General features: G+C 35.3%; 1 protein-coding gene across 1 annotated transcript in view; it reads right to left on the bottom strand.

The window, feature by feature from the left end:
• Robo2 (roundabout guidance receptor 2) overlaps nucleotides 1–25,036 on the bottom strand; it is a 1,551,815-nt gene that overhangs the window by 1,504,092 nt on the left and 22,687 nt on the right. The window contains exon 2 of the mRNA XM_048422498.3: nucleotides 24,489–24,607. Within this exon, the coding sequence (XP_048278455.1) occupies nucleotides 24,489–24,594 (106 nt within the window). The 5' untranslated portion in view covers nucleotides 24,595–24,607. The remainder of the gene's footprint in view (nucleotides 1–24,488; nucleotides 24,608–25,036) is intronic.

Below are 25,036 nucleotides of genomic sequence, written 5' to 3'. Positions count from 1 at the left end.
ACTTGGAAGTCACCATTACAACAAAATGAAAGCAACTCTGTATTTTGTATGCAAACCAATTTCATCTAAAATCCATAGGGTTTTAGATTTCTTTGTTGTTTTAAAACTTACAATTTGTTCGATACATTGTCAGTTAGTATTTTTGCATGCCAAGAACACTTTGGGGCAATGAAGCTTCCCCAAGTCAATATTACTTCAAAAGATAAGTTCCAAATATTGTTTTCATTAATATCTACTTTCAAGCACATTTCAAACTATATATCTTGTTCAAGTGATTCCTTAAAACATCCTCCGTCTCTGGGAAGGCAAGATAATTCCTCAGGTAAATCTCTTTCATCCTGTTTTAGCTAACACTAATAATGTAATTAACCCATAATTACTAACAATATTTAAGAATCCTCTTTGTATTCTAATGTTATTGGATAATTTGTTGCTTTCGAAACAAGATGTTCATATATTATCAATGTGAAACTTCTACAATAAAACTACATATATAGACATATATACACAGACCCTGAAAACCTAAGAGCCATATATTTGTATATTTAAATGATATAATAATCATTATGCTTTCCATGGTGTACAAGAGACAGTAAGGTTATTTGAAAGAATGAGTTACTTAACCATAACTACCAAATAAGTTGTGTTGTATGTTTTTAGAAAATGGTCAGATCAAGATAAGGACTGAACTCACTACAGAGAAAAACTCTTAAAGTAACTAAGATTTTCTCAAGTTTGGCTTATAGACAATTCTAAAAAAAGTCTTGGGATAAGAACCATCTCAAGCTGGCAGTATTTACTGGCATGTGCCTCATCCGGCTGACAGTCATTTCATTTTGAGATACTTTTAAAGAAGAGAAAAAAGCTTAAGAAGTTTCAAATTTTAATAATTATTTTGTTATATTCCTTAAACATTATCACACTACATGATACTTAACTCCAAATGGATTAAGGACTCCAACATCAAGCCAGTTATACTGAACCTGATAGAGAATGCAGGGAATAGCTTTGAACTCATTGACATAGGAAAAAGGCTTTCTGAACTGAACACTAATAGCATAGGAACTAAGCTAAATAATAAATGGGGCCTCCTGAAACTGAAAAGCTTCTGCATAGCAAAGGACATGAACATTCAGAGAAAGCTTCAGCCTCCAGAATGGAGAAAGATAGAAGGATACCATCCAAAATATGCAAAGAACTTGTAAAACAGGATATCAAAAAAGTACAATTTAAAATTGGAATAAATATCTAATCAAAAGTTCTCAAAAGATGATACCGAAATGGCTGAGAAGTACTTGAAGAAATACGCAACATGCTTACCCATCAGGGAAATGAAACTTAAAACTCCTTTGAGACTCCATCTTACTCTCATCAGAATGACTAAGATAAACAAAACAAGCAACATCTCATGATAGTGAGGATGTAGACTAAGGAAAACACTTATCCATCACTAGTGAAGAGTGAAAACGTGTACAGTCACTATGGAAATCAATATACTGATTCCTCTGGAAGACAGGAAAAGAGTATCTCAAGACCCAGCTATACCACTCTTGGCCATATACCCAAAGGATACTTCATCCTACCACAGAGACACTCGCTAAGTCATATTCATTGCTGTTCTAATCATAGTAGCCAGGAAATGGATACCACCTATCTGTCCCCCAACAGATGAATAGATAATAAATGTGCTACATTTACACAGTGGAATAGTACTCAGTTATTAAAAAATGAAGTCATACAATACACAGGCAAATGGATGCAACTAGAAAAAAAATATCCATAGTGAGGTAACACAGACACTGAAAGACAACTATGATATATATTTGCTTATATATGGTCATTAGCTGTTAAGTCAATGTTAAATAATCTATAATCCATAGTGTTACAGAGAACAGATATAAACTGAGGGACTGAGTGAGGTAGACCTCCTAGGAAAGGGGAATAGAGCAGATGGATGGGCGAATGGAATAGGAGGGTCAAGTGAAAGGGGAAAGGAAGAAGATTATAAGGGAAGGACTGTGGGCAGAGACAGCTAATATTAAGGACCATTTGAGAGCTATATTCTGGGAACCTAATAGACTAGAAGCTTCCTAAAATATATGAACACAATCTAAATAAAATTGCCAAATAATGTCAGATACAGAGACCCAATTAGACATCTTTTGTCTTTTTATGAAGCTTCCAGTACCAGAAGTGGATCATATCTAATTCTATTGTTGTTCAAACATATTCCATGGGAACCACTAAACAACCCAGCCTGTTGCTCTCCACAAACTGAAGGCAAGGACACATTGCTGAAGACAGTATCTACACATGTCAATGAACATGGAGAAGTCAAGCTGTTATCTACCTAGAGCCTTCACTCCTATGGTCTACTGTTACTGATATGAAAGGGTGCATGCTACCAGCTGAGATATGAAGGCTGATCAACAATGATGGGCTGCCTGGATACCACTATTGCAATCATGGCACAAAGCTTTTGGGATCAAGCAACACATATCTGATTTGACTTAAATTCAACTACATGAGAAATGAACCCATATCTGATGCTACCTGGATGCTAAAGAACCTGAGATTAGATAGCCTGGGGAACTAGGAAAACCACATACTACTGCTCAAAAACAAACAAACTAAACTTGGCAATAAAATGACTCCTACTGGCATTCTACTATACTCTTAGATTACTCCCATGCTCAATTATCTTCAGAGAAGCTTCCTCCCGCAGCAAATGGGAACAAACATAGAAGCCCACAGTCAGACGCTATGCACAGGTTGAGAGATCACTGAACACTCAGTCCTAAAATGGGTGTCTTTATCAAATCCCTCCCCTCAGAGCTCAGAGCACTATGGGAAAGAAGAGACAGAAAAAGAGAATGGAGTATTTCAAGAAAGCAATGCAATCTAAATATAATAGGACCATACACATACGAACTCACAGAGCCTGAGGCAGCATGCCCAGGGCCTGAGTGGTTCTGTATCAGATGGGGTACTAGATCTGAAAGGAGAAGTGGACAGTAGTTCCCATCCTTAGCCCAGAAGTTATCTTTGCTGGGGATATTTGTATACTGTGTGAAAATGTATTGTTGTGACTAATAGAATAAAAAGCTGAATGGTCAGTAGCTAGAAGAGGTCAGGCAGGGTTTCCAGAGACATAGAGGACATTGAAAAGAAGGACAGTCACCAATCAGACTTGAAGAAAACAGCGTGGGTAGTACAGAGAGACATGATAATAAACCAAATGACAGAATGTAGGTTAAAATGCAAGGGTAAATTTAAGTTATAGGAAGTAGTGGGACATGGCTAAGCAAAGGCCAGGCTTTTGTAATTAATAATAAGTCTCTGTGTCATTATTTTGTAGATGGTAGTGCAAAGAAAAGTCCAACTACATATCTTCAAACACTTCCAAATGAAAAATTAGTTTCTGCCAATGGTGTCTTACTGGAGAAACAAACAAAGAAAACAAAGCTATTTTTATGGGTAGCATGTATATCCAGCAGTAGATAGCCAACACAAAAGGAACTCAACAGCATCTTTAGAGGTCTGTGGCCTCATAGTATCATGTTAGGGCCTTTTCTTTCTCTCTCATATTTTAAACTTATCTTCATTTATTTATTTGTTAATTTTCTCTCTACTTTTAAAAAAAACCTATACTGAAAACAGAAGTATGGCTTCTGGTTTCATATTTTTGGGGGATTCCTAAGTGTGAGAAGGGACGAAACTGTTTCTTGTGCTGTTTTTGACTTTCCTTCTGTTTGTTATTTTGTCCTATTCTGACGTGTTTGTTTTATTATATTTAATTATTATCCCTTAGAAGTCTGTGTGCTTTCTGAGAGACAGAAGTAGAGCAGATATGGGTGAGAGGGGACATTGGGAAGAGTGGAAGAGAGGAAAACAGAACCAGGATACATTACAAGAACAAATACCTTAATGAAAGAAATGGTAGCATGGTATCGTTAAGTAAAATTTAGGCTTCTTCCCACCTATTTTACTCAAATTACATTTTTTTACTATCTAAACTGCAAATGATATAATAATTTGACTAAATACTTTCTAATATCATCAGGTCCATAATACCTATCATACTTCCAAGATTGAAAACACTGATGGCAACAGAGAATACAAATCTCCCCTAGTGAGACAATGCCTTAGTGTTTTCTGTCTTAGATACAGAACTAAGTCAAGCTAAAATTTGCTAATAAACTGGATAAATTGGATTGCTTGCCTACTCCAAAATACAATTCTTAGTGGGAAGGAAAGCCATGCCGGAAAACTTAAGCCTTTTACTTTCTGACCTTCAGGTGAACTGGGGTAGCCTGAGACAACTGTTTCCGTTTCCTCAATTCTGACCATTTGGCATATGCTTCACCTCTGAGTTGGCAAATGATGGGGGCTGGTATAGGTAAGCTGGTCATATCTTGCTCCTTCCTGATAAGACTCGTGTAATTTCTACTGATGATGCATAAAACACTTCCATGCTAAGCCCGGCTCTCACCCCACCATGGCTTTCCAAATACCTTTCAGTTTTACTATCATATTCACCCATAAAGTGGCCCTCATTCTACCAAATTTATGCTCAGAAATACTGCACTCGCTTTCATCATTTTTTTTCTCGCTCCGATGATTAGGATGACATTTGCAAGTCACTGATCTTTTAGTCTTAAAGACTCACATCCAGTAAAATTTTTATGTCCCCAATATATCCTCTTTCAAACAGTTACAGATTTAGAAATGAAATCACATACTATGAAAATCAGTATTTTAAAACGAAGCTGGTTCTCTATTTGTAACATGTATTACCTGAACAAACTGTATCTTCCAATATCATGAGGCGGGTAAGACAAATTGTAACACACTACACAATTTTAAATGATGTTTTAGGTTAGAAATTGAGGTCAGAAAAGCTAGTTAATATCAAATGTAATAATTTATAGGATTGATTTTTGAAATAATTAATACAGTTTCTATTGGCAATATTTTCAAATCTCTCTACTTTGGAAATAAGTGATTAGATTAGTCAACATCGTCATGACATACTGTGATAAAAACACTGGCTTCCCATGTTTTCAGGCTGCATATGGCGCTGCCCAGCCCTCTAAACAAGAACTTGAACAGAGATTAGAAAGCTATTATAGTTCCTGTCCTCATACGAAATGGAATCCTGACATGGTTGAAAGCAATATTAAATTTATAGAATGTTTAAAATAATATTTTTAAATTATCCAAACTAATCATGATAAAATTTGGACTAAATTAAAATCTTAAAATTTAGGTTAAAGAGTCATTTTTAAACGTTATGTAAACCAAAATTGCAACATGCAAATGATGGCATGACTTTCATGCAAATCCTTTTTTAAATTTTTTTATTTAAAAGTGTTTTTTTTACAAAAACTACCACATTTTCCCTCTCTTCCTCCCTCCCACTTTCCCCCTCCCTATCAACTCCACAGAAAGGGTAAGGACTCCCCTAGGGAGTCAACAAAGTCTGTCATAACAAGGTGAGGCAGGACCAAGCTTCTCCCTGCTGTATGAGAGCTGAGCAAGGTATTCCACCATAGGGAATGGACTCCAAAGAGACAGTTCATGCACTATGGATGAATCCTGATCCCACTGCCTTTGGCTCTACAGACTGTCCAAGCCACAGAAGTGTCACCAACATTCAGAGGAACTAGCTTGGTCAAATTCAGCTACTTTCAGGCGAATTCTAAAATAAAGACATTTATAAAGAATAGTAGTGTATGCCAAAATTATGTTAAGAATTTTGCATAAACATCTATACAAACTTGTCCTTCCATATTTTATTAAATTGTTTAATTTTTAATCAGTGCAAAATAAGATGAATTTAAAAATGGATTGAACTGGAAAATATAGTAAGTGTAGCAACTCAAGCTAGAGGAAGAGACCACATTATCTTTCACATGCCAATTTTATCATATAATTATTATGTGCACATTCACTTAAGAGTGTGAGTATATGGCGACCGAGAAACTCGGAAGGGACCCATGGAGGGACAAAGAGGCCAAGGGAACCTCTGTGACACTGATTTGGAAAGAAAATCCCAGAGAAAATAGAGAGGGAAAGTTCAAGTGAAGAGAATGAACTGGAAGGTGAAGAAGGGAAGGAGAAGGTAAAATAAATAAACTGTATGAAAGGTCATGAGGAAACTTATTACTTAGTAGACTAATTAAAATCCAAAATAAAAACAAAAAATAAGGACATACTAAAACAGATATGAAGTTTTTCTTTTGTTATGCAAATAATCTTGTAAGCTAATTAGATTTCAGGGAGCAGAAACTTAATATTTAAAATAAGAAAACCAAATGAGCACTTAATATGTATATGTATGTAATTTCATTAGTCTCTGGAATTCCAACTTTAATATGCACTATATTAAAATATCTTAATGAAAATAATCCAAGATTCTGTCAAGTTAGACTATGAGAATTTGCATGTGTTTGTGTGTGTATGCGTATGATGGTATGATGTGTGTGTGTGTGTGTGTGTGTGTGTGTGTGTGTTTGTGAGAGAGAGAGAGAGAAAGAAAGAGAAAGAGAGAGCAAGAGCAAATAGATGTCTGTGTGGAGTATACAAATATAAGTGGGCAGATAACAGAAGTCAAAGAAGAATGTCAGGTGCTTAAAATCTGAAAGTTCCTCACTGTAAAAATTTATAGCTACATACAGGTTTTAGGCAAAGAAGATAATAAACTGTTACAAATATAATAAGTAATTTAATGATGAAATTAAAACTCAAACTGCATATCTTTTACTACCTAAACTGCAAACGATATAAGTTGACTTCATATTTCTATTACCTTTAGATCCATAGTATCACACTTTCAAGAATTAAAACATTGATGAAAATAGAAATACAAATTTATTCCCACAGAAAAGTTTATTTTTTATTGTCCAAATTTCCCCCTACTGATATTCTCAGGTGTCGAAATGAACTGATGTTGTTAGAGGAACCAATGGGAAATAAGATGCCTGCCACTCGAAATGCATCCATCCAATAGACATTAATCGAATGACTGCTATTTGAAAGCATCATGCTTTGAACACAAGACTAGAAGAAATCTTTACTTTCATAAGGCTTATATTGTTGACATTGTACATTCTGGTGGAGGTTATGTACAATATATAATTTCTGGAGTACTAACAACACCAATGGGCAGAGAGGCTGTAATGGTTGGTATTGGCACAAATATTTCTGTGACACTATTATATTCTTTAGAATATTACAATGTACATGATAACATCTTTGAATTACCAAATAAGAATGTAATGCTAAGGAAAAGAGGAGAAACACTGAAATTGTGTATTGGAAACTAGAACTTGGAATTTCATGTAAGTTTGGATTGGTATCTAGTGGGGCCTTTCACCTCACACCACAAAAGCCTCACAGTCCAACAAAACATCCTTGTGAATTTTAACAAGAAAAGTACATTAGAGAAAGACCCAAATTCTGGATGGACACATAAGAATGTAGCACCCCCACCCCCCCCCCCCCGCAATGAACAACTGAGTAGTTTTGAGGAGGTGGAAGCTCCAGGACAATTATGAAAGATCAAGTTTAGATGTTGTGCTATCAAAATTTGCATAGCTATACAAGATACTTTGGTAAATATTCTTTCCCCAAAAGAAGCAGATTAAATAAAATCAAACCCTAGGGTTTAAAAGCTAATTCTGAATATCAACCATGTCCTAGCTTCAGGTTCAATACTAAATATAAATACATAGTGAGGTGAATATTGTGATTGGCAAAGATAAACAATAGATTTCACCTCACCTTCACATCTATGCGACAAGATATATGACACAAGACTTCCTTATGTAGTAGCATACCATAGTAGAACCATGTGACTTTATAGCCATATTTTTTTTATTTTTCCATTCAAAAATTTACACTTCCTCCCCTCCTCCCACTCCCCTCCCACTTTCCCACTCCTCCTCCTCCCTCCCCCCTTGCTCCTTAAGAGAGGGCAAGGAACCCTGCCCTGTGGGAAGTCCAAAACCCTCACCCCTACATCCAGCCTAGGAAGCTTTGCATCCAAATAGACTAGGGTCCCAAAAAGCCAGCACATGCAGCAGAAACAAGTCCCAGTGCCTTTATCAATGGCTTCCCAGTCAGCCCCCACTGTTAGCCACATTCAGAGAGTCCGGTTTGATAGCATATTCATTCTGTCCTGGTCCACCTGGATTTGGTGAGCTCCCATTAGAATGGGCACACTGTCTCAGTGGGTGGACCAACCTCTCCCCCAACCTCTCCCGGTCCAGATTTCCTTGCTGATCTTCTCCCTCCTTCTGCTCGTCAACTGGACCTTGGGAGCTCAGTCCATTGCTCTGATGAGGGTCTCTGTCTCTATCTCCATCTGTCACGGCCATATTTAAATCACAGAAGTTTTTACATAATGTTAGGTAAGTGCCTAGCAAGAGCAGACATCACCGGATGGGAGAACGGGATTGCGGTGTAACATTGTCTTGCTTACTGAGCAACCAAACCCTGAGTCATATTGAATAACCGGCGAATTGTTGTCTCCTAACTCCAAGGAAGAATGCCAAAAGCAATGTTCACTCGGCATCTTGCGTATGCCGAGTATCTTTACAAGCACTTTCTTTAATGACCTCCACATCAGCTTAACAAGATTAGTCCATTTCTAACAGTATGAAGCAGAAGTCTGGGAAGAGGTTTATAACAGCATTAAATTGCTCCTACATCCACATCCACAAACTACATCTCTGGCAAAGAAATGCCTATCCCACTCAGAACTCTACTGTAAATGAATTCTGGGATTCAATTAAACACTATTCTTGAAAACAAGAGCTGTAGTGGAAATTCCTTACTGGCATTAACACTAATAGATGAAATAACCACGGTAAACCTACATGGAAACTCTGCTGCAGTGAGTGCTAAATTATACATCCACAGGTAAAACACGAAGTGGATTTGTTTCTATTCAAATTAGCAAAAACAAATTTGTATCAACAGGGTAAATTTAGTGTTTTCCTCTAGTATTTCTTTTTGGCAATTTCCACACAGTAGCAGTGTTGAATTTTAAATTGCATTTATTTATTTGTTTGTTTATTTGTCTGTTTATTTGTGTGTGGGCAAATGTACATGCATGTATACAAGTCAACTTATATTGACTAGAGAACAACTCAGAACAGTTGGTTCTCTCTCCACCATTTAGATCCCAGGGATTCAACCCCGTCATGACGCTTGTAGACAAATACTTGTATCTAGTATGTTACCATGATGACCCCATGGTGGATTAGTTATCCTAATTTTTATATTGTTTTAAACTTTCTAACCTCCTCACTAGAATGGACAAATTAAAAGTGAAAATGAAAAAATTATGTATGGATATTTAAATGTACCTGTATCTTCATTAAAGTTTCATATCTGAATTATGGTATAGACTTGCCTAGACATTAGCTGAGCATTATAACATAGCATTAACTCTGCAGAATAACAATAACAACTATCTTTATAAATGTTTAAAATCAGAAAGAAAAAATGAAGTAAGGTTTTTTATACATATTTTATACTTTTCCTTAGAACTTTGAAAATCAAAGGAGAGACACAAGAATATATCCTCTCTAAAAGTGTTCTTTATTCTTATTTATCCATTTCTTAAAAAGACTACCAAGTCTGAAGTGAGAGATCTATGTTAACAGTGGTGTGGTAACCAGTTTTCAACAACATGAGGAATAACGTAGAGTAGAACTGATCTTTCCTTTGTATTTTAAACAACTGGTGTAGCTATTTAAGTTTTAAGAGATAAAGTAGGAAATTTAGGGACAAACAAAGAGAACCACTGCCTTCCTGTAATTTATGTTTAGATTCTCTGTTCCACATAATAGAAATACATTTTCTTAGAAATGTCTCAAGCATGACACAGTATTATAAAAACACAGCACGCTGAATGCAGCAAGTGTCTATGAGGGGACAGGACTGAAGAAACCAGAAGAATAAAAGAGAACCCATGTCCAGGGAAACAAATGCGGGAAAAGGGAAGTTCCTACAGGGTAAATACATCTCACATTATTCCTGACTACAAAAGACATCTTGTAATTTCTTCCAAATAAACTTCCTTTACATTGACTACATCAGTAGTTAAGTGTGTCAATGTATGTGAGAAAAAAGTGTATCCATCGGTCCTTGGAATAAATATGATCATGCAAGCAACAAGAAGCAGAAATTGCAGGAGGAAAACTGAAGTAAAGCTAGTACATAAAAAACATAGCTGTATAAAAATACTTTAAATGTTTCTTACTTAGAAGTAACATTTTCATTGAAAAATTAATATGGAGTAGATTCAATGTTATTTAATAAATATCATTAAGTATCGATTGCATTGATTTCACAAAATTCAGTGATCTGTTCTCAAGTTGATTATAACTAAAGGTATATTAGAATATTAATCATTTCTTTATTATTTGTTATTTGTTCTGTTATAGAGATATTAAAGTTTGTCATTGTTTTAGACACTTTATATTGCATCTCTCAGAATAGTACCTTGTTTAACATCATAAGAAAGGTTCTGATTTCCAGGCTTCATCAAAGTAAAACTGATGTTACACTCAGAAAAATTAAAAATGTCTACTCTAGTCTAAAAGATAACAAAGAACATGTAAAGACAGATTTTGGAAGAGCATGGTTCTAAGAAGCATTGGGTAAAGGGTGTGGGGTATGTGGGGTATACCCACATAAAATTCTCAAAGAAGATATAACGATTAAGTGTTGAAATATAGAAAAAAAATCTCAAAATTCAACAAGTATACATACAGCTCCCTCTGAAATAATAAGAAAACAATCCAAATGACTATTTCTAGTGAGAAAACACAAAGTTCATGGGTGAAAATATGGTTGTCATCAGACGTTGTAAAGGAATTACAAAGTCAAACAGCAATGAGTCTACTTCATACGCATTAGAAAGGTCTGCATCTGAAGCCCCGACTCCCATAAATGATGGTGGGTATTAGCAGCAACTGGCACTACAAAGCGTGTCCCTGTTTGGAAGTCAGCATATTAAACTAAGCTTACTTCCTTTTGTGGTCCAGCAAGAGAACTTACTACTAATCCACAGGCTTCAAAATTTGTATTCACCTGACCCAAATCACAGAGTTTTAGAGTAATATACTTATCATTCTAAAGTCTTGGAAGAAAACAAAATAGCCACGGTAGATTTCGACAAGTGCATATTATTCTGGCAAACACAAAAAGACATGGAATGAAAGAAGACAGGAAAAATCTTTAGGTTAAATATTTTAACTAAAAGATAACATTGTGGAGGCATGGGTGTTGAACACGGTCCAAGAATGGAGCCATGTGAGGAGAATTCTGAGCGCTGGAGAGAACACTCTGATAAAGCAAGACTCTTGTGACCTCAGTTTTGTCAAACACGGAATTGACCTTGCAATGTTTTTTGTGCTTCTTCCAGGTGTAGTTGATAGGAGTGAGTTTACTTCAGAATACTCATTATTGCTCGTTGTTCGTATTTAATTGTGTCTCAAAGGAAAAACATAGTTTACCACGTGTAGCTTTTCCTTGTCACCGTATACAGCTTGAACTCATGAAATCTTATTCATGGGACCTTCTTAACACACAGAGTATAAACTGTTTGACACCCTGAATACAATTGGTATTGCCTGAGACTTTAGTCCACCTCCTGTGTGGCTCCATTCTCACACCTCTAGAGTGGTGACGTATGAAAATACCTATTTTAAAGGGGTTCCAGAAAAGGGTGGGATTGTGAACATGTAAAGCAGGAAGGATGTTTGAAAGAAAGCTAATGACCTGGTTGTAGCTTTCTTTGCTGGAAAATATCAAACACACAGAGAGGTCACTTTATTGAAATTGAAGGAGATAAGGAATAAATGTTCTGAAAATATACATTTAGGAAATTTCCACTGGATGAAAATCAAAAGAAATTACTTACTGTTCCATTACAATGTACTTTAGGAACATTATACCTAAGCAGCACCTTTTAAATGAAAAGCCTCTTTAGTTCTAATATAATAAGTGCGTAGGATGTGACTTGGAAACAGAGTGCTGACTTTCATGTCACTCCTCTATAGTCCAAAGTATAGTGTGAATGTGGGAGAATTCTCTCCATTTGATGCAACTTTGTTCTTAATCGATGCCTCTTCATAAGTGTTGGGGGAACTGTTCTGACCATGGAAAAGAGGACTTACAACTCTGATTTTAAGCCATGACATTATCTACAAAGATCTTGGGCCACAGTTGTCCTAAGACCCATGCAACCAGAAGGCAACAGGTGTGACATGCCTTATGTAAACATTTGAACACTGGACTGGGAGGGATAAATATAGACAGTGGTTTAATTTTATATTTTTAATAAATAACACCGAATTCAGAGATGCTATTATTGTTTAAGATATATATGACGTTTTAATCATTTTTGTTAAATCAATTGATTAACAGACTCCCACATATGAAAACTGAATATATAGTGATAAGCCACTAACATTCATTCCAAGCCTACTCTTAATGCATCTTCAATTTCACTTATTCCCAAGGACAAGGAACTTGTTTCCAAATTATTTGGATAGCATCCAGGAAACAATTAAACAGAACAAATGCATTGCACATAAAGTCCAGACTCTAAATGAACTGGGATGACAGAAATACAGCTGTAATTTACAATGAATTGTATAACTTCCAGCAGAATTATCTCTGAATTTACAGAAAAGACATTTCTCTAGTGATTTTTCACACAGACCTGTGGGCTAAGGAAGTGGGTGGTCATGATGTACCCAAGGGATTATTAGTGACAAGCCAAGTTGGAATACCACATTCTAGGAGATGCCCCCACACCCAGTGGGAAATAAAGAGGATGTGAAGTTATGATAGGGTAAGGAGAAAAGGGATATGTGGGAGGAGTGAAGGGAAGGAGCTGAAATTCAATATGCTCAAAAAGACTTTGTTCAAATAATGAATAATTTTTAAAGAAAAGAACATCTCCCATAACACCAAAATTAAGTGATAACTTACGATTTTTTTTCTTGTTTATAACGCCATATAATATTTGAGGCAGGGGAAGCTTCCTATTGATTCACAATAAATGAACATGTCAAACTCAGCTTCAGCAAATGTTGTAGCCATTTTATTTTTAAATTCATAATAGGTGCTAAGTTGAAGCAATATACTCAAAATTGAATTCTGAGAGCCATGGCAGACCAGTATATATTTAATGCTTTTGAGATTCATTTCACAAACAAAAAGGGAAAGGTGTTTTTGTGTATCTAGGAACTGTAGCAATTAATAGGGAGCAAAATAGAAGTATTCCCAAAATAAAAGTATGTGCCAAAGAAAGAACCATGGGCCAAAGTTTGGGGAAAGGGAGAAATGGGTGACTCCTAGATAGAGTCACAAACACCACTCCCCCAAGGAGAGTAGAGTACGGCTGCAGCAAAATCAGTAAGCACAGACCAGGCTTTATTTCAACTCAAGACTTTCATTTTGATAACTGGTGTTAGGGAAAAATGTATTGAGATGGGTAATCTCTGTTGTCTACTTGACTAGACATGAAATCACTTAGGAGAAATTTCAGAAGGGACTAATTATGGATTAAAGGTGTTCCTTGAATGTGCGTGATACAAGCTAATGGATTAGAGCACTGAACTGAATTTTTTTTTAAAGTGAGGAGGGGTATCATTTGATGGTCTGTAGTCAACTCAATGCTTCTCATCATAATCCACCTACATATCCTACACATGAGCAAACATCCTCAAATTTCTGTTACCATAGCCATAAGCAACAACATTGCTATGCTTTTCTTGCCTTGATCGAATGTCTCTCTTCAAACCAGAAAACAAGTTTCTTAACCTTTATTGATTCTTGATAGGTATTGGTCCCAACAATGGGAAAAGCAGCATACACAGAAGTATGTTATCCTCATATATCTGTTATTGCAATCTTCATGTTATTTTATTCTACCCTAAATATCAGTCTAATAACAACGTGAAGGCTATGTAATATAGGAAAACATGACTATAGACGCTGCTCCTATATTATTTTCATTAGAAACATTTATATTTAAAGGTATCTGAAAAGAAATATGTTTTGTTTAGTAGAACAGGTTAGCTGCTATATGATAAATTGGAAATGAATATTTTTTAAAACTATAGATATTCCAATTAGGAGAAAAGTGCTTAATTTTGGGGATATGAGAGTTAATATAGTGAAAAGAAATCATGAAAGCACAGCTTCATGGAGAGGACACACCTTAGTGAAGTAAACTGGTTTGATAAATACCATCGAACTGTAGATGCTTGGGAGTAGCAGGCATGTTCTCTGACAGTGTAATGCAGAGGGTATGAGGACAGAGGAGCATGTTTTATATGAAGAATCACTGATAAGGTCCAGACAGATGAGAACATGTGGTGGCATTAAAGAACTCAGACAAAAATCTATTGACTGAATTACAGTACACATTTATTAGATAGATTTGCATGAAATGTGGTCAATATTCCCATAGCTATATAAATAATGAAAACATACATATCAATATTATGAAGTTTCATAGGGGTATTTCATGTTAATGGAGTCCTAGCAAGCATTTTATTCATCATTTTTTTTCTTGATCTACTCTATACTTTTGAAGACATATTCTCCAGTGGTTTGATTCGCAAATTTAAATTAAAAAATTTCAGAAACACTTCAAGTTCTTACCTTGACCATCTATACATTGAAAGAATCATTAAATATTGCCTAAACAAAGCACTGTTGTTCCTATTCTCACCCACTCTTGAACTGTTGTCAATAAACATTCCTCTTCTATATGATAATTGCCAAAAGTACCTGAGTACCTGAGGGATTCCCTTTATTAATCCCTAATCTGAGACAGCTCCTTCCGTCCTGGAGGTGAATTTTCTCAGAAAATTCTCCCATCATACACGGTTTCTTTCTCCCCTTCAATGTACCTGTTTGACTCCATCTTTCCCTAAACAAAATTCTAAAAGATTGAAGAATTTGGCTCCTCTTAAAAATCACAGTTAGGTTTAACATAATCCTCACATTTGGTTTCTTTGTTCAAACAGAAAATGTAATATTCTCTGTTTCTTAGGGCACCAAATTCAGAATACTTTGACTCGGTTTGACTAGGTTCCTTATTAGGCATTCCATTTTTATTGAAGGGTCTCTATAGATCCTCCTGATAAATAATTTTCTATATTTTTAATGATAACAATCAGTCATGCCCACATTCATGTCCCCATCACATATGTAGGATTACCATGACTTTATCCAATGACTCACTGCTGTTTTCACTGTTAATACAATGTTCATGTAGGGTTCATCTTGAACAAAAGGAAAGTGTGATTAACTGTCCTCCCTTAAAATTTAAATTTCACACTTTAAAATATGTAAAAAGTAAAGGAAAGAATCTTAATGATACAAGCATATGCAGAAGAACCAAACTGGCTCATGAATTAAAATTCTCCAACCCCTGACCTAGAAAGAACAATGACTTCATCCTAACACATAGATAAGTCATTTTACACTATAGCCACACCATCTGCTCAGGGCTTAGTTGGTGTCTTCCTCTGATTATAACAAACCTCTCGATTTAAGGTGAAAATGTAGTAAAACCAATGACATAGTTACATATGCACCTGTGCACACCTCTGTCCCTGACAATTTACAAAATGCCAGCAAGCCTTCCCCATCTCAGTGCAGTGACAGTAGAGCACCAAAGCTCTATAGCAGCACTTTGGTGTGGTTCTATCAGGGAATCCTATCATGACTACATCCCCCAAAAGTATCGATGTCAAGTGGTTTTTCTCTGACTTACTGTCCAATGTTATTCGCACATCCTACCTCTGTTGCCTGGACTGGTACAATTGTTAGCTAGACTGCAAATTTTCCTTGATGATTATATGCGCCTCCTTGATGGTGTACTTGCCATACTTCCTGGAAAGGCAATGTAAATATGATCATAATCCATCTAAACTTGAATGATTTTTGCTAACTATGTGATCTGAGCTCTTCATACAAAGCATTAAGTCATCTCATCCCGAGAGCACTCAGGTCATACCTTACTACCTCCAGCCTTCATATACATTCCATTGAAACTGGGATTCTTTACTTCACAACTACAAGGTGGCTTTTACTTGATTTGGGAACATTTCCATTTTCTTATCAGTTTGCTTATTTCCTCTATGTAACCCATTGTTCTATTTCTTTGAGCTTTTTATTCTTTGGACTCTGCATTAATTTCTAACCTTGGAGTTTTCTCTTTTGTTACATTGTGAGATGCTAATTTTCTAAGAAAATTCTATCTGGACAAAGATTTTTATAAACGACAATATAAGGCAGTCTATGAAAAGATACTTTTCTGCCAGGAATGCAATTCTACTAGGAAATAAGTATTTCAATCTATTCCTAGCTCTAAGATTTGGAGCCAGGAAGCTCTTCCAATTTGATGCATCCTTTATAATAGAGAATAAAGGCATGAACTTTATGTGCTTATAGCTATTACCCCATTATGAATGTCTATGTTGGAATTCCAGAATCTTAACTTCACATGGCTTTGACTGATGTGAGAGTAGCTTGAAAGCATTTTTATCAACATCTTCCAGTCGAATAAGCGACCCTTCGAATTAACATTTTCAATTAAAAAATCTAAATCTGGTGAAGAATATTTTGTGCATTATGCTAAAATTATGTTGGCTCACTATTCTAGAAAGCTTTCAAATTAATTAAAAAATAAGATGTTTGATAATGGAAGAGATAAAAGCCCATGTTCATCAATTTGTTAGAACTTAATGTTATTTTAATATTCTAGTTTTTAGTTGATTATTAGAATAATAAAACAAAATTATTAAGTTCTAAGTGGCAGCCACTGAAAGCTCAACATGAGTTACCAAAAGGAAAATTCCAAATCATTATTTTTTCCCTTACCTTTCTCCAAACAAAGTCAAAATTCCCCCATCACAAAGACAAACAATGTTCAGCCCTTTCTTTACCCCCTTCATGCTAGGACTTCACACTGCCTTTGTTTTCCTCCATTTTAATTCCTCAGTTCTACTCACTCTTAGAAAAAATACCCAAACCATCCTGCTCATGTTCACATACATGATGTTTTCTTTGCAAGTGACCATCATTCTTTATATCTCTCTGTAGCTCAGAACTTCAAGACCTTCAAACTTCAGTGCCAACTCCTCCATGTGGCTCTTCTTGAATATACAATGAAATCTCACCCTGTCAAAATTCCTTGTACATATTGCAGGGTTATTTCCACTATCTCATTGCTAACTAAATGTGTGTCTTTGCTGTCCTTAACTCATTACAATACCAATTACCTGTTGTTGAAGCTATTGGTCAGATTCCTTTACTGAGAAGAATTCTTACATTAAGGTAAACCTTTCATAAACAGTCATTAAATCCGTCAGTAAATACCCTAAACATTATTTTAATTAAAAAGGAAAATAAACTCAGAAACTTACACTATAGTATAAACTGGGAAATAGTGATACTGTAGTATGGTGAGGACTATGTCAACCACAGAACTCAAAGGAGGTGGCAACTGCATTGAAAGACAAGAAGATTATTTCCAGACAAAGAACTTGTTATGGGGAGAAATTTTGCCTATTTTTGTGTACCACCCAAAATGGATTCTCCTGGACTCTGATGAGGAGCCTATAAAGAGGGTAACATTATCTTAAGCATCACTGTTCTTATCAACTTCTCGTAGAATGGAATGTTTATCTGCTGGATACGGTTGAGGCAATTTCCAATAACACTGAATAGTTATTTTCAAGATGTTTTACTTCCACAATCTTTTTCCATGCCTTAACCTGTTTCTTCATTTTACACATGTTCTCTGGCACACATACTTCATACTTGGTGGATTTTTATATAATATTTTTATTTTAAAAACCAGAAAAGAAACTAATCTGTTGAATATGAGAAAAAATACTTAGATAGGGTAGGTTCCATAGGGTAAGGCCAATCTAGATTATATCCTGGCTCTCAGACCAGCAGAACTGTAAAGTGAGACCAAGGCACAAAACAAACAAAGAGAAAACCAGCAACAAATAAAAAACCAAGTAGAAGGCTGCTATATGGAAAATATTTAAGAAGAAATTAGGAATAAGTAAAAACCAGGGTACATGTCAACTACTAAGTCACACAGATAATTATAAGAATTCAAGGTAATTTGTGGTTTAATAAAGCTACAATTGAATAAAGTTACCATTGATGATGTTATTGTGTCTTATAGTATACTAATCTAATTAATCCTAAATTTTAGAGAAGATAGGGCAGCGCGTAGAAGCACAGTTGCTGACAGATAAGAACATGTGTGTCCCTTACATCATCATTGTGATCATGCATACAGGCTTCCTAATGGGAAGGTGCCAGATGGGTTTTTAAGTCCCTTGAAACATCACTTGGCAACACTGAAATTCATATGTAATTCATGAGCCACTTAGGAAACTCAATCAGTGACAGAAAGGTGATTCTGGGGCTTGTCTTTCTGCTGAGGTAGATGCGCCGTAATAGAAAGGTTGGAAAGGCAGAAAGGAACACTAAGATTCAGAAGCACAAATGGGAGTGGCTGTTGTATTATTAAACAAACAGAAAAGAAGACAAAGTTGCGGTGGTTGCAAAGTGGGGCAGATCTTGGAAGAGTTGAGTTAGAATATTATTAAAAAATATATTGTATAGAATTATAAAAGAATTGATAAAATATTTATTTAAAAAAGGACAAGCAGTCAGGTTTTTTTTACCAAAGACAGTAGTACCCTAGTCTGAACACCACTTGAAATATTTTGATCTATACCTAAAGATTTATGTTTCTTATGTTTCTGTCTTCACATATGATCCCATTAGTCTATATACAATTTATTTTTCTATTTATTTGACTGGAAAGAGAGGGGCAAGCTAACATATGATGCTAGTATCCACTACTTTTAACTATTCTTCACCTCAAATCTTGTAACCAAAAACAGAAAAGAATGCAATTAAAATACCCAAAATAAACTTTATAAATGAAGTACCTTTACACTCTCCAATTTTGAAGAAACAGTATTCTAAGAGTGAAGAGTCAACAAGGAAGAAATTTGAATAACTCTCTTAAATAAATTTAATATTAAATGGCATTAAAAACTATATTTGGATGATATTTAAAGAACAAGTTAAATTGAATAAGTGCTAAGTAAATAAATAGGAAAACAAGTATGGAAATATTAAGTTAAAATAATACTATGAATGAGAGTCACCTAAATGTTGGGAACCATAAAGCATTATTGTGAGTAAACGTTATAAACTTTGACTCTTCACACATGGAAAGGAATTGTATAGCATGATTTATGGTTCTGTATTAATGTCAGCTGTGATGAAACTTGGGAGTGAAATATTACTTAATTGTTTCATATAAAAGTACTCAATCTGTGAAAACAATCCTTTCTGTAGGGAAAAAAAAAAAGCATAAATTTTTTCACTCCACATTGCGTCTTGACCGGAAGTCTCTCTAGGCTACCTCACTTGGACTGCGTACAGAGCCACATAGGACTTAAGGCTAGTTCCCGGAACAGATCTTCAAGTTCCCGAACGAACTATGAGATGTGCGAAGAAACCACACAGTTGCATTTTAAATGAATCTAAATTTTGAAAACTCGTTCTTTGAAAACTTCATTGTCTTTAAATAAAGCTACTTACATTTTTAAATTGCTGCTTCTTTTGTTTATCGCATGCATCTCATTGGCTATGAAAGTGGAATTGTGCATGCAATCTGTAAGATGGCTGAGTTTTAAATATGAGATATGTGCATTTGTCAGTATAATGACTTTGAATCGCAAACTAAAACAAACTGTGTAGCATATTATAGACCAAATCAAATTTGATTAAATTATCCTGCATATGCCTGTGTTCTTATCTACACAATGAAAAATTGTTTATATTGCATAAGGCACGTCAGAAAGAACAAGGCTTTATTATATAGCAGAGTTCAAGTTCACCACTATTTAGCTAGATGGTTTTTGAAGGTCATGCCCCTTTGGGGTACAAAAATAATCATCACTCAATATTTTCTGTCAAATATGTGAGTTCACCTCTCTGAAATGTTATTCAATTTTTATAAGAATATACTTCCCAGAGCAACCACAAGAAGCATAAACCTGAGATGACAATGAGAAGGCAGCAGTGAAGACAGGCATTTCATCCCAGTAATCAGAACTTCACAGATTTCCAGTTGAAAGTCTGCCTCTATAAACCTTCTGTTTAAGACTCCATAGAAAATATATTCGTGTACTCACTTGAATTGCTTGAATAAGAAAGGAAAGCAACAAACAAAGCCATAGTCCATACTAGGAAAAGCTTAAGAAGACAAGAGGGGGAGGGGAGGAGAACGACCAGGAGAAACAGGAAGAGAGAGGCTCTTTACACAGCCATCCTTTTTAGAGCTGAAACATTTTCTTCTTGGTTCCTCTAGAGAAAACTGATCAAGTAACATACAACCAAGAGATTGCATGTAAGAAGTACATGTAATTACTATAATTACATGTAAAGATAACACGACAACCTAATTAGTGAAAGGTACTTAACAGAATAGACAAATATCACAGTTTTCAGAATTTTGCTCTATCACGGAAACACTATTCCACTATGGAGAACATTGCACAGAAGTCTATGGCTGTCAGATATTATCACATTTTGCCTTGGATGCTTAATGCCTGACATGAAATCTGGTCAAGAAAACAGACGATAAATTGTATCAAATTGTCTTCAATATTTAGTTTTGCTACATGCATAAACATTATAAGGTTTTTCAAATTTATAAAGCTTCTCACATCTAGCACTAGGGCTGGTATTAAGAATTTAAGCACAGTCATTATGGAAACCAAACAGCTTAGATTTCCCTGCATATTTATAACTTGTTAAATTTATCACTATATTTAAATGCAGTATCAGTTTTGACAAATACTAACCCAATACTTATTTGAAAACTGGAAAATTCACATTCTAGAATAGATTTATGCAGTTTCCATTCTTCTTAGTATTCTTGTTATAGACTAGAAAAATGACATATTCGTTCTATATAAGAAAACAAAATTATCACACAAGGATTCTAGGGTGGACATATTGGAACATATTTATTAACAGTCGATTTTCTTTGCCATTAAATGTAAAATCCTGGAAGGTACTTTCAGAAAACATTCATCCTACCCCAAAATGCTATCTTTACTGCCCTTGAAATGTTCATCATAGTGATTTAATTGTTCCATTTTTTATCCCCTTAATAAATATAGTGTTTGTTGAACATATGAGTGGGAAAAATTGGGTTTGCTGAGGTCGAAAGTAATTTTTTACCTCAAAGCACAGCTGTCCGTGTTCTCCATGTTTCTCAAGAGACTGGACTCTGTGCTCTCCCTGCCTTTCTCTCTGCTCTTCTCCCAGGTACTTTCCGGTTTTGTTTGTTGCCCTGTTCATACCATCTATACTTACAGCATGCCAGTTCTGCATTTTGAAGATTATACATAAAAAAGCCAGTGTTTAATAGTGCTTAGAAATTATAAAATTATTTTCTAACACTTCCTTCAAAGGAAAAATGAATCTGTGTATTTATCTTACTTGTTGGTTTGTTTGTCTTGTAATCTATATTTTCTTTTAAGACTCACAGAATTTCCATTTTTTCTTAATTTAATGATTGGCTTCACTTTACTATAGCAAATAGTTTTCAATGTGAATCCTTACAAGCAGCCTACATATGATCATAGCCCAAATCAGGGAGTGCTATTCTACCTAAAAGCTAATGGATGCCATTATAAGGATATCTTCCTGGACAATAGAAAAATATCAACATGGAACATCGGACTATTTTTAACCCACTGTCATTCCCTTTCATTTTATTTCAGCCCTGCTGTGGTTAGGGGATTTGGGGCCAACATTCTCATTTAGAATTCAGGCTCTGTTTTCCTAGGCAAGATTGCTGTAAGTGGTAGCCCAAATTTAATATGGAAAAAAGAAACCTCTAGATATTTACTGTAAGTTTAGAGCAATAATACTTTTATTTTAAAAGATGCAAAGTAATTTAAAGTTCAATTTTAAATATTTTACATTGTGATTCTGCTTAATTACACATCCAGAAGTTAGAAAGTAATATTTAATATTTAATGGAACTTATTGATCTAAATACTTGGCTTATTATGCCTAACAAATCTGTGTCATCCAATGTAGTTGCTAGAGGAAGCCAAACAGTCTCAACTATGATATTAAAGCATTCCATTGTCTTTTCTATTGTCATTCTCCTTTTAAATCATTGCCTATTTTAATTTATTCTTTTATAAAGAAGACGATCACTTAACTAGCATTTTTATTGGAAGCTTCTCTAAAGCTAAGCTTTGAATTGATTTCAGGGCACGTGTTTCATAAACAATGGTGAACATCAAAGGAAAGAAGATCTGCAATCCCATTTCTTTCTTTCCCCACTTTCTGCTCAAGGAATAACATATGTATTAAAAGAATACAAAAGTTTGAGCAATTAAGTCACTATGATGAACATTGCAAAGGCAGTGAAGATAGGCATTTTGGAGTAGGATGAATGTTTTCTGAGAGGATCTATCCAGGATTTTACCTTCAGGAGCAAAGAAAGAGAAAGAAATAAAGAGCTTGCATAAAGAAGAAGGTACTTCTTTTTTCTCAAGTATCTCAAATATCCTACAAATCACTTCACTTCCTACCCAGGACAAGTGGTATTCCCAACCATGGCAAGAAGGACCCTGGCAACCCATCCAGTTCTTACTCTACTATTGGTTCACTGTTGCAGAAAAGCTGTTAATTGACCTCTTTCTATTGAATAAACGCATTTGAGGAAGACTATACCATTCTCTTAGACTGAAGAAACATGACACTGATGCTGATGACATATTCATATTTGACTCTTAGTAAAAACACTTATATATCTGTCCTGTGTTAATATGGTTTTCAGTATTACCTATTACCATAAAAGAAAAAGAAAATGTTAACTTAACTAGATGCTAATGTAAATCCATAATGTCATGACAGAAGGTTCGCAAACCAAACCACTCATTTAATTTTAAAAATTAATCTGCATGTATATATTCATGTATAGTTAATCACAAAATAAAAAATTTTAATGAACATTTTAATATTGCGTTTAAAAATTCATTGAATAAAATTACATATAGCAGACGATGTTCTTTTTGAAGACTTTTCAAAAAATTAATAAGCCTACTTAAATGCACATACTTAGAAACTGAGAGACTTAGAAGTTCATTTCCATCATAAGTATACAATAGTACCACACAACTTTCATCAGAAATAATATAACTTGTCTATACTCTTCCTGTTTAGATATTTCTTCTCAAAGCCTGACACAAACAGAAACTATGCCTAATTCTCCAGGGGGAATCATTCCAGGAGAGCCAGGTGTTTTGGTTTCTTGATTTGATGCAGGGTCAATCTAAGCAACCTTAGCTGTCATGAAACTCACTAGGTAGTACACTGGTCTCAAACTCAAAGCAAACTTTCTAATTTTGTTTTGCAAGTTCAAGGATCGCAGATGTGACCCACCCACCTGGCTTTTTAAGAGGAATTCTTTAGACAATATGAAATACTGAATTTCAATCTGCATTTAAGTAACAAACCACTCCAAACTCACACATTACTGATCACAGCATGCAGACAGAAGCACGACCTGCAGCGCCGTCCATGGAAAACCCTATTAACAAAATCCATGGCCGCTTTCTAATCTCCAAAGCAAATTTCCAGATGGTACAACTCTGCTTCTCAGCTTCATCATTAGTTCACCCCAAACCACACTTGAAGGACAGGAAGAGACATTCAAATATTGTATGTGCAGTTATTTCTGTGTCCTTTACTATGTTTTGAAGATTTAAAATCGCATAACATGCGACTCACTAAAGAAATACTCAAACGATCTCTTCAAAGGTCTCAAAGCTTGAACGATGCTGTGCTATTGTAAATGCTCCCAAAGCCGCACACAGCCATAACCCGCTGCATCAAAACTCGCATACACCACCATTATTGCTGCATCCACACACACAGATAGCCATTAATTACTGCACCGAAACAAAAATCCTTTTAGAAAGGTAGGTACACATTTGATAGAAAAGCTTACATCCAATTGTCATACAGTTTAACCATTCAGAAGCATTATGCGTCGATTTGACAAATCTTAGGAAAGGATATAATAAACTGTCTAAAACAGTGGCTCTCAATCTTCCTAACACTGCAACCCTGTAATACAGTCCCTCGTGTTGTAGTGCCCCCCACCATAAAATAACTTTGCTCCCACTTCATAACTGTAATTTTGATACTATTATGTATCATCATGTAAATATCTGATATGTGAGCCCCGAAGGCATCTTGACCCACAGATTGAGAACCACTGGTCTAAAACATCAGGCCAAAATCCTATATATTTTCAACATAAATAGTAATCACACTCTGCTTTCAGAGACTCAGAGCATGCTTGCCCCTACCTTGACCTTGCCCATTCCCCTGCTGGCTCCCAAGGATCAGCAACACTAGGAGTCCTGGAGTCCACGTCCACATCCTTCCAATGACACTCCCTTGCCTTCTGGCCATTGCATTTTAAACTCTGCATGGAAAGTTGAAGGTGGATGAAAAGCCAATAAATTACATTCTTAAGGAAATATATTAGCACTCAAATCCCATTTACAAATTACACTGCTTACAAGGGCAGACTTTTGAAACATGCCTTCCTTTGGGAGTCTCATAGTGGTGATTAATATAAAAGTCTATCATCTTAAAACACATTTTCTAAATAATCCTCAGAATGTTTCTGCATCATTGTGTAATATACACAATTAAGCCAACAAATGCTTGAAAAGTGGACTCAAACACCCATTGGAGTTCAATCAAGTGGAAAATTGTCCAGTAACAATATTTCTAATTTGTTATTTAGGGAAGTTGATGCTCCAAAACCATAATGTTATCTCTATAATATATAAGAACTGAGTTTCAAGAAGTCATATAAGTTCATCAAAAGGATCTTCCACACTCTTTT

The sequence above is a fragment of the Myodes glareolus genome, chromosome 2 (genome assembly GCF_982192425.1).
Source record: "Myodes glareolus chromosome 2, mMyoGla1.1, whole genome shotgun sequence".
In the NCBI taxonomy this organism is placed as follows: domain Eukaryota; kingdom Metazoa; phylum Chordata; class Mammalia; order Rodentia; family Cricetidae; genus Myodes; species Myodes glareolus.
The sequence above is the reverse complement of the archived record's forward strand: the minus strand, read 5'-3'. Positions and strand labels throughout refer to the sequence as shown.